Here is an 11139-nt window from a genome sequence, read left to right as displayed (position 1 = left end):
AAGTTCTTCAGTGCCTCAGGTATTAGAATGCTCTCGTACGTGTAATGATTATTTATCCTAAATGTAAAGCTTATTTGTTTTACCAGAAGGGAAAGACAGAACTAGTAGATTTTTTTTGCTGCATAAATTGCTTAATTTACATTATAAGAACTTGCTGTTTATGTGGCATAAGAATCAATCATCAATTGTCATTACTAAACTGATTTTTATAGGTCACTGATGTTTGTAACAAGATGTGACACGTTATTTATGTATTACAAGATACTAGAAAGCTAGTAGACCGGCTTGTAATTATAAATATACTAATAGGCCATAATAAAAAAAAAGGAGGAGGTCCCATTACATCTTCAGTTTTAAGACAGTAGGTAACCTCTACTTATGTGTAGTTTTCTTCTTATTCTTAACAAATCACTCCCACCTTGTGCGATGGATATCATTTCCAACAGGGATTGTCACACTTCCAGAGCTGGCATAACACAGCAGACATGTCAATCAGCACACTTTCATCAAACACAAGTTTCTGAACTTGGCATTAAGTGCCATTATCTAAGCTAGGGGTAGAGGAGACAAAACGATGAACTTGCAGTCCTCACAGCCCAACTTAGACATAACTGCTCAACCCTACTGCATCTTTTACAGATGAGTATTTAAAGTAGGTGTATCTGGAAGAAGTATCCTCCACATCAAGGGAAACCAAGTTTCACTGATCGTCCCAATGATAAAAGTGTCTTCGAAACTCAGCAGGCAAGGTGCATCGTATCAGATCAATGCCGTTCCACTGTTTAGATCTGGTGAATGCAGTTAATCCTTACAGACAGCCTCCCACAATGACATCTGGATACTGGATTTAACGCAGGACCTTTATAAGCACCACAGTTTGGACAACCTTCATTAAAAAACATCCAGTTGAAAACTTGGACTATTTCTTCCTAAGGAAGTCTTCAGACAATTACAAAACTCAATTTGTTTGTGATCCCACTATTGGATAGCCCTGAGGAAACTGGAGCTTGTTTAGCATGAACATCTGCAGGTTATTCATAATGTATTAACATATTCATAGTTGGTTATTCATAATTCATAACCCAAAATGTATACAAACCTCAAGTACTTTTAAAAAGACCTCCGGGTTGTATCAAGCTTACAAGTTGTAACTGAATAGCACCGAGATATTTGGCTGAAGTCGTCTGAGGTCATGGGTCAAACTGATATCCCAAACTGTTGGTTGTTCTTCACAAGTCATTGCTCAAAAAAACCCAAAATCACTTTCTTTCCAGGCAGATGAAGCCCAAACATAACGCTGTCTTTGTCTGAAGGGCACTAAGTGTCAATGAGCAAGACAATTCAAGTCAAAGTCAGCATGTTATTAACCTCTATCCTTCATTACCTCAGTGAAGTTGTGAACAAACTAGATACATGTGTAAGGGTATCTCATTAACAGCTTTTCAATGTAAAAGACAAGACAATGAACAGGACAAGGTGACAAATAAAGCACATGGATACATAAAGCCTGACAGCAGATAACCAAGACTAGAGCTCTAAGACACAGGTTGATGGGCCATTAAACGAACCACCCAGGTGTAATTCTGAAGAGATTCAACCAGGAGCTTTGTAACCAGGACTATGGTTGGTTATCAGGAAGGGTCTCACAGGCAAGAGCAAATTTAAGATGTCTGAAGGGGATTGCAAGACCACATAAAATGTATCATAGTATGTCTAGGGGAATGACGACAGACCCCAAGGGAAGGGTGAAGATGGGTCAAGGAGGAACAAGCATGGGAAAACAAGGTGGGGAGTGAGAAGGCATGAGAGTGTTGATGGGTAGGGGTAGGCAGAAGAGCTACCAACTGCATGCAAGCAGGCTGCTGGTCAGTAACCTTTGTCTGGCTGAGACATATGACTCATCACCGTAATGTGTTCTACACTTTTATTAATTAAACACTATTGCTGCCTGTTTTCTGTATCATTGTGCTCGTTACTCTGTGTACATACATGTGTGTTCCAATAGCAACCCTAACTGGGACTAGCCAGCAATCAGGCAAAACCCAAAATCTGTAGATACCCTAGGTCCAGGGTTGAGACTGAACAAGATACCCAAGGTCTAGACATGGATACCCAAGAGACTTAAGGTCATGGGCAGAGACTGGAGAGACCAGAGAATGTGAACATGTACTTCAGGTAAGTCACTGAAAGCACATACATATCTTCCACTAGCAAACTTTAAGCAAGTAGGAACAGGATCAGGCCACTTCTACAGTTTCTGGTTTAAGCAAGTGCATCTAAGGGCACTGTCCTCTTGTTTACGTTAATCTGTTCATTTATGGTCATGTCTGTAGTACGTGGGCATATGCATGCATCTTTGAAATTCACACTTAGCCTTACTATTGGCTGGATGTGTGAACAGGGACAAGCAGCATCCCTGCAGCGGAGTAATCCCCTGCACCACGCTGTCCACAAGGCATGTCAACCCTTAACAAAATGATCCATTACAGTTCATCCAATTTCGTTTGCTACAGTACGCAAGAGCTGCACCATAAAGAAGCCCACCATTAGTTTTTTAATTGTGCTATCCCACTGGCTGCTTTTCTACTGAAAGCCAAAGTATCTGTCAGATCGGCAAACAGCTGTCACCTGTGGCTACTTGGAATTCCTCTGACGCTTCTCAGTCCTTCAACATAGACATGGCACCTATATCTAAGTGCCTATATCTACTGCTTTAGTGGAACATCTTCTCTGTAGTTCAAGACAAGCGAGAGTCCTTAAGCAGCCAGGCAGGTAACAGTTTCTGATGTAGACAGCAATGATACCACTAAGAGGTCATCCAAAGAAGTTCAGTAAAGACCAGACGTAACAGGGCAGAATCAAACCTCAAACATATTTTAACTCAAGCAGACAAGCTCTTCCCAGTCCCTCAGTTAGGATTAGTCCTGTGCATTGGAACATGCCTGCCCTCTGACTGGAATGACTTGGTGAGAAGTACAGCAGGTTCTCACATCTCAGCGTAGGCACTTTCACATAGGCTGCACCTTTGCCTGTCGGGGCACATCCGTCTTCACCTGTGGGCTCTAATAATTCCTACTTTTCACATGAAGGCAACAATGAATGTAGAAATTTCACTGGAAAGAAATAAGTGGTTGCAAGGCCCACCTGCAATGTCACATTCAATGCACAGGTTAGAAGTATCAGCATTGTTCATGGTGTTACAGAAGACAGATTGAGCGGGGAGACGCGACGTGTGGGAGTGTTGTTGGCTGACAATGACGCAGGGAGGAAAAAGGGAGCAGCAATATCCGTGGATGAGGTTTCTCCTTGGTTGCGAAGCTGTAAGATCTGCCGCAGCAGGGCCTTTCCTTCTTCTCTAGTCTGAAAACAATTTGTAAAAAAACAAAACAATACATCTATGGATTGGTGGTTTCTGGGTCAAATTCAGTATGTAAGCAGTGTAAGTTATAGTAGTTTGTCATTCTGTAAGGCTGCAAGCTATAAAAACCATCCTCATTTCTTTTTTCTTCTGCTACTTAAAAATGTTAAGGTATGTCACTTTCTTTTTTTAGTCTTTCCTCCTTTTACTCAACTGATTTGCATGTTACTTGGGCATTTCAGACAGTGACCATCAACCACTGAAGCTGTCTAAATATTCCAGCAAAAAGGAGATTGGAGAAGCTTCAAATAAGCTGAATTCAGGTTCTCCAGAGTTCCAGGCAGCTTTGTTAAGGATAGGCAAAACACCCTGCACTTATGGCTAGTGCCTACCTCTAGGCTGAAGTTAAAAATCCAGAATTGCCCACTTACAGATACACAACATATCAGAATATGGAGTCACATACAAAACCCAAGTACTATTATATCCTCTGCACTGTCTACACACAGAAGATGAGAAAAAAAGAAGTTATGTGAGTGCCATCACTACACAGTGTGTGGGAGTCTGACCATTTAACCACCTCCTCACCACCACGATTTTCAGCAGTCTTTAAGACTGCCATGTGGAGCCTCAAATTCTTTTATTTAGTGAGACATGGTTCAATTTTACTATCTACACCATATTCCATGATTTTAGACAATCATAAGCAGTATGAGTGATCAGGTATACCACATCACCACTCAGGATGTGACCTGCACGTCAGACAGCCCTCATTCCTTCAATAAAGGACTTCTTCTCTGAGGAGAGCCAAGATCAAGGTCATAGATCCCCTAAGAAAGAAACGCCAAAGATTGCGCAACTACTCACATCATTGAATGCACAGCATTTCTGAGCACACGCTGAGGCTTCATCCCAGAGCTTACACTTGAAGTAGTATTGGGCCAGGTAACGGAAGGCAGTGCTGACCTCCAGGTGCTCCACTATCTCCTGCAGTGACGGGGGTAAAAAACCATCATCTCCGAGTGCCTTCCAAGGTAGGTCTACACCATGTTTACTTTGCCTTTTATTCCCAAGATATCATCTTACCCCACAGGAATAGATATCCTGGATGTATTTGATATAGCACTGAGCTGCCTGTTCAGATTCATTCAGCTGTTCGTGCAGCCTAGAATTGGAGAAAAACAGGGCACTGGAACAAGACTGCACTGTCAAAGACCATTCTTGGTCTATGAGGAAGTACCTACTCAACCTGACCTAGACTAAAGCCAGGTCTTTTCCTTCAGAATTTGCAAGACATGCACCATGTACTGCCCCTCATGGAAAAAGAGATGATCCAGCTTGAGAACATTCACATTACCAGGAATAGAACCGGTCATATACTAACTGCTAGAAGCAGTGACAACCAAAGCAGGGACGTTTGCTTATTCTGTTACATTTTAAAGCTTTTAACAGACTTTTGCCATCCTATTTACTGGCGATTTCCTCCAGTGCTCCTTCCTTCCCCGCTACATCTCAAAAGTCTTCGTACAGCAGCTTCACCTTTCACTTGCCCTTTTGCTTCCCCTTCACTTTTTCCACTTTATATTAATTTATCCCCACCAAAAATTAGTGCTGATGTCAGAGTGTTCACATTTATTTCACATTAGACCCTTTCCCAATGTCACAACCACATACTGGAGGGGGGAGGAAATCAATCAGTCTAGAATTCTGTACGTCACCTACCATCACGGATTGCTTTAAGTTTCAACACAACAAATAAAATTGCTAGCACTGCCTACTCAAATCACCTCAGGATTCAGAGGTCCCTTGCAACCCACATCATGCTATGATTCCCTCTAGTTATCCTGAGAGAAACTTAAAGCTAAAGCTGGACACCAGAATTTGCCGTCACTACAGACCTAAAGATACCAGTTATTACACAGCTCCAAAAGTAATACTACCTAGCAGCAATTCCACTTGTTTTACATTTAGTATTTTATCATTAGGTATCAAAGTGCTAGTTGCATGTAACACAATATTGACAGTTCAGTGATAATACATACTCACTTTGCTAGTTTCACCAATGCCATTTTCTCCACATCTCCCACAGCATAAGCTCTCCAATAGCACTGTCAAGGAAGGAAAGTCAGTCAAACACACCACAAAAATTACTCCAGCTCATGACTCATGCAAGCAAGTTAGAAACAGAAAACAACATGGATTTCCAGCAAAGGGGCATTTATCATCTGTAGATGACGCTTTTTATTTATCAGCTGCTCTAGTTACATTGCAGCAGAACTTCCCCAATTGTAACCACCACAGAAATGGTTTCAATAAGCTCCTAACAACACACCGTATGCATTTCCAGTAGCACTAGCTACACAATTTTGCTGTGACTCCACCTAGTGTGCTGGGAGACATCCTAATGTCTTACTCCACGCATCAGTTCTCACTTACCTTTTTAGCTTCCACCAACTGATTGAGTTTCTCATAGCATTCTCCTAGAGCAACCAGCATACGAGAATCATTTGGTCTGTAAAAGAGCAATTCCTAAATGTAGTTTGATGGACAGACAGCTGATCTCAGGGTGGGGTGAAGGGAGGGGAAAAAAAAAACAAACCCAAAAACTACATCTGGCAGTGTCTGTCACCCTCTCTTACATAAAAGATCACTTATACTCCTGACCAGTATTCCTCGGCATTTAACTGACAAAGCCTTTGTTAATAGTTAACTAATACAACTAAAAGCATTTGGAATAGTGAGACTGCACAAATCACATAGCATTGATGTTCTCCCTTACCCAACTTAGTTCCTGCATTTAAATTCCTTAGCTAGTAGCAACCATGTCAGAGTGAACACCAATAAACATGGCTCCATTCTCAACTCTACCTGAGCTGGTGGGCCCGTCGGTAGTAATAGAGACAGTAAAATGGCATTTTGAGGATTTCATAGGTTTGCCCCAAGCCATACCAAGCTCTGTAGTCCCTTTTGTTCACCTCTATTGCATGTCTGTCAAAGAAAAGGAGATGAACTAGTCAGAAAGCAGCCAGGATCAAAACCAAGAACAGAATTCAGCAGAAGACTAACAAAAAATAGAAGATACTACTTCAATCCTTACATATGCAGACTCAAACATAATTTTGTGCAGTACATTAGTGATACCTATAAGCCTGGATAGCTGCAGATGTGTTCTTCATTTCCATATACTCATGTCCCATGAGCGTCCATGCTCCCAGATAACGAGGATTCAGTTTCAAGGCCCTCTGGAAATAGAGTGCTGCTTTTTCATGCTGGGAACGCAAGCTATAATAATTCCCTAAAGCAAAAGTCACAATATTTAAATAAATCTTTAAAAACCCAAATAAAAAAAACAAAATGCAGAGAAGTAGAAAACAGACGGAGGAGGTATTATCTACTACCTCCTAACTTATAGAGTCCTATTAAAGGCAGATCTGATTCAAACCTCCAGAGACCTAATACCAGTCTGTTCTCCAGTGTTCTGGTCAATCCGTTTCTGGTTGTACCAATCAATTAAGATCCCATCCCCCTGGCCTTAAAACTTATGTCATGATCTAACAAATTAATTTTCTGGTCCCGACACACTATCATTTCCATTGGAGTTTCAGGACTATAAATAAAGGGATTATCAGCTACACGGGCCTTCATAATGATTTCTTCAACTCCCTTCTGCACTGATAGTATTACAGCAGCTCTTTCAGAGAGAAACAAGGGAAAAGGGTACTCTGTTATTTGGTCTGCTTTTTAGCCTGCCTGAAACCACATTCACCAAGTGGTTTTGATAGCCTTGCTGGCTGATCATTTTCACAAGTGTTTCTAAGATTTCCTCGCACAGCCTGCAGACAGCATAATAAGAACATGTAAAAGAGCTGGCTCTCACCAATTACACAGCAGGTCTCAACACGATACTTGTCTATCTCACAGAGATTGTGAGCCAGGTAGCTCAACTCAGGCTTCATGCTCTAGTGAAACAAAGAAATGAAAGTGATGAGAAGAGGAGCATGTTACAGTTTCAAAGAAGACCTAGGCAGTTAGCAATGCATACATTGCATCTATTTCAAGGAGTTGCAAAGCAGAAAGCAGAACCTGAAAGCCTATATTCAGAGAGGCTAGACAGCACCAGCTGCTTTGCCAGTGTTTAACGTACCTCTGATAAATACCATCATTATGGACAGACAACAGAAAGAGTGCTTACCCTTACATATAGCAAGTTGGAGAAAGTGTCCATGTTTTCTATCCTGTAAGGATCTTGTTTCCTTAGCTCGTTAAAGATGGATAAAGCTTTATCAATATCTGAAGAAAGAACAGCAGATGGGAGAACAAGGACTATAAATGCCAATTTTGCATTAAGAGGCTCATTCCTACTAGCTAGTAAGCGTCACTGACCTCGGATATTGTGGTAGGCAACTGCAATCTGAGAGATGATGTAAGTGCTTTTGGAAAATCCTGCATCAATGAGACTCTGATACTTCTGCAGAGCCTCCTCTATCAGCTGCAGCTCTGTATAAATGTGTGCAAGAAAGAACTCTTTCATCCATGTATCTGGCAAGGACAGGAACTTCAACTAGCAAGAACCAAAGAAGAGGAGGAAGAGATGACAATCAGTAGTATTCTAACAGCCACCCGTGGCAAAGAATCCATTATCTTCCCTCCCATGATTTAGTAGATGGTCTCGAGGTAGGAGGCTTTCCTGCAATCGCTTTCTTAAACCATAACACCAGCTACAAAAGAGCAGTATTAGGACCAAGAATTAATAGCAGGTTCTTCCAAAGGAGAGACTAAGTAATGCCTATAAATTGAGAATATTGAAACAGGGAAGGAGCATTAAGACATCCAGTCTAAAAAGCAGTACAATATGGACCATAGAATTCTATTTAGTCACTCCCAATCTATTCCCACGACTGCTGAAATTGCAGAATTGAAGCCATTTCATTTGGTCAATCAGTGAAGAAATTATTGTCTTCAAATCTGACAGCACCTGACTTCTGCTTCAGCCACTGGCCGTATTTCTCCATTAAATTCAGAAGTCCTTCGAAAGACTGTACTTTCTTCCTATGTTTGAACATCCATATCACATCACTATTTTTGATGAGCTAAGTGAACAGACTCCAAATAATCTCATCAAAAATCCATTTCCTTTTTTCCACAAATCAGTAAGGCTCTCCCTCTACTTTTTTAAATATTCCACCAGCCAGAACTGACTGAAGAATTCCAGGAGTGGTCTCATAAAATCCCATGCATAAAGATATAAAACCAAAATAGATTATTTAAGTTCAATTCTTTGATGCAGTTCATCTCATATGTGCCGCTTTGTATTTGACAAAGGCAACACCTACGTTAGTGTTTTAGTTTTAAAAGCAGTGATTCTATATAACCTTCCAGGCCACCAAAAATGCTCAATAACTGTGGAACTAGAGCCAGATTAAGAAAAAAAAAAGAAAAAGAAAATGAGAAGTATCTTAGGAGAATCTCCTTCATGTGACAAGGCAATAACCCTGCTGGCAACTACTTCAGAATACACGAATTAGCCATTTCTTAAACCACTTTGAGGGTGAATGGTAAGAAATTAGCTCTGCCTGTATAAAGATTCTCAAGCTACAGCATGGCAAGCAATTGAAGAAAAAGAGGCTTTAACAATGTAATTTACAATCTTGAATTGCCTTGTCTGATAGAGTCTCACAGAATAAAGCAGTGGGTGACATCAATCTTGTGGCAACTGAACCACTGGTTACTCAATCAGGTTGAACTCTTCAATTTGTTACCACATCTTGGTATCTCCCAAGTTTTACCATCTCTTTGTCTGTAATCAAGTTGCAAAGTTCCAGCCAGGCTCCCCAGTGCAAAGGTAAGACATGGGCAGCTTCAACAAACACATCTATTGCTTCTTTCACCAGGTCCAGCTTCCGCAGCACGACACCATACCTGTAAAGAAAAGTTATCAAGTTAATCAGAATCATAAAACTCTGCATATCCACACAAATACATATGAATACATTAGAAATACATGCAGACACTTACAAGTAAAGGCCAAATCCATCCAGTTCCCGTGCCTTGTGTTTCTTGCTGAGCTCAACTCTCAATTCTCGTAGAGCTTCGTTTTTCACCTGTCCTTTTTCCAGAGGTCCTGCATGACGAGAAAGTCAAACAGCTAGCTTTCAGTCAAGATTCTTACCACAGCAATTACGAAGTCTAGGGTATATTCAGAATCATCACTGAGATGAACTGAAGGTTTCCCAGTCTGTGACTATTTTCCTCTTTTTAAAAGAGGATCACTTAGTCTGATCACCTGCTTTAACAGAAGAACGAATAGATTAATTGAAACAAAATGAAAGAAATCGTGTTACAGCACACTATTATCCAAAAATTGAGGGGAAAGCCATAAAACCAAGATGATTTACATGAAGAGGCATTACTGGAAGCTTCATTATATTGTCTTGTGTTCCTTGACACCACAGACTTACCCAAGCTATCCACTGTCTCATCATCCTTCTTCTTTTCCCCTGACTGTGGAAAACAGAGGAAAACCAAGATTACATCACAATAGCATACTCCTTATGTTTGCTGCAATGCTAGCAGCAGTATGCAAACTGAGTTTTCACAAACGTCACAGTTCTAAAAAGAACACCCCTATTTCCCTTCCCCCCAAACATATAATTTGGATTTCTAGATGGTCATTTGGAACAAAATAGGCAAAAAATAAGGTATGCCAGGGAGGGGTGGGAAGCAGAGGAGTTCAGTGCTAAAAGGTGAGTTTTCCTTCTATCTTACCAGGTATCTAGAGTACATATACAAGAAGTAAGCTTTCTGACTCTTGCAGCCCCGTAGAAAATAGGCAGCCCTGTCATATTCCTTTAGATCAAAGTAAGACTTGGCTAACGTATAGGCATCCAGATCACGAGCATCCTCCTGCAGGGACACAGAAAAGTTTTAAGACCTCAGAAGCTCTGACATGCTTTACAAAAACCACCTAGTTACAATCATATCAATGAACCTGCTCTGAAAGCTAAAAACGTAGTTTATTCATCCTCAAAGATGGTTTGAGTACCATTAGAAAAGTCTCTCCATTCCCTCACACGATCTGATTCCTAGTTCTCAAATAGTGAGTACAGACTAGTTAGAAACATTTAAAACAAAGTGAGAGTCCAGAAAACCCCTTGTGGCAAGCTGCCAGAAGGCATGAATTAGCTGTTCAATGAATATGAATGACCATAAACAAGAAACCTACTCAGAAATTCCGTATCAAACAATATTAACCTGCTAACTTAAATGCAAACATTTCCTTGGTAACTATGCCTTGAAATGCATTTATGACATATTATGCTGCTGTAATTCAACAGAACAGGCATATACCCGAAAGTCCTACTCTACACCTAGGGGGGTGGGGATGAAGATACAACTCGTTTCTCTTGCCTCCTAAGGAGCACAAGTTTAATGGCACAGCATAATTTGTATTACAATACATTTTGGCCTCAACAAAGACAAATACAAATTAAAGTTAAGCAGCACGATTTCAATTTTGCTTACAGAGTATCTCATTTAGGGCACAGCAACACGCAAAATGGAACGCTTTCATCTGGGAAAGCACATCGAGCCCTGTCCGCCCCGCTCAGCGCGGAACGGAAGGGAACGCCACAGCCCTGTACGACAGCCGGCACCCAGAGCCGCCTCCTGCGCCCAAGCTTGGAGAAAGACCGCCACCGCGTTTTTTCCGTAATAGTTGTGGACAGGATTAAAAGCGGCCCGCGGTCCCCGCCGGGAAGAAGCGCTGCAGCGCTGCCTCCTGG

At 41.2% G+C, this 11139-nt stretch overlaps 1 protein-coding gene across 1 annotated transcript in view; it reads right to left on the bottom strand.

The window, feature by feature from the left end:
* Positions 1-2549: 2549 nt before the first annotated feature.
* The window catches only part of CDC23 (cell division cycle 23), an 18151-nt gene continuing 9561 nt past the window's right edge, over positions 2550-11139 (bottom strand). Inside the window, exons 2-16 of the mRNA XM_009331456.1 lie at positions 10999-11135; positions 10124-10261; positions 9817-9859; positions 9374-9479; positions 9145-9277; positions 7742-7919; positions 7551-7648; positions 7236-7317; positions 6500-6653; positions 6227-6346; positions 5795-5870; positions 5405-5466; positions 4445-4523; positions 4226-4345; positions 2550-3360 (exon numbers count right to left, since the gene is read on the bottom strand). Of these exons, the coding sequence (XP_009329731.1) occupies positions 3190-3360; positions 4226-4345; positions 4445-4523; positions 5405-5466; positions 5795-5870; positions 6227-6346; positions 6500-6653; positions 7236-7317; positions 7551-7648; positions 7742-7919; positions 9145-9277; positions 9374-9479; positions 9817-9859; positions 10124-10261; positions 10999-11135 (1697 nt within the window). The 3' untranslated portion in view covers positions 2550-3189. The remainder of the gene's footprint in view (positions 3361-4225; positions 4346-4444; positions 4524-5404; positions 5467-5794; positions 5871-6226; positions 6347-6499; positions 6654-7235; positions 7318-7550; positions 7649-7741; positions 7920-9144; positions 9278-9373; positions 9480-9816; positions 9860-10123; positions 10262-10998; positions 11136-11139) is intronic.

Source organism: Pygoscelis adeliae, unplaced genomic scaffold (assembly GCF_000699105.1).
Source record: "Pygoscelis adeliae isolate BGI_AS28 unplaced genomic scaffold, ASM69910v1 Scaffold108, whole genome shotgun sequence".
Taxonomy (NCBI): domain Eukaryota; kingdom Metazoa; phylum Chordata; class Aves; order Sphenisciformes; family Spheniscidae; genus Pygoscelis; species Pygoscelis adeliae.
Note: the sequence above shows the minus strand (reverse complement) of the source record. Positions and strands in the feature narration are given on the sequence as shown.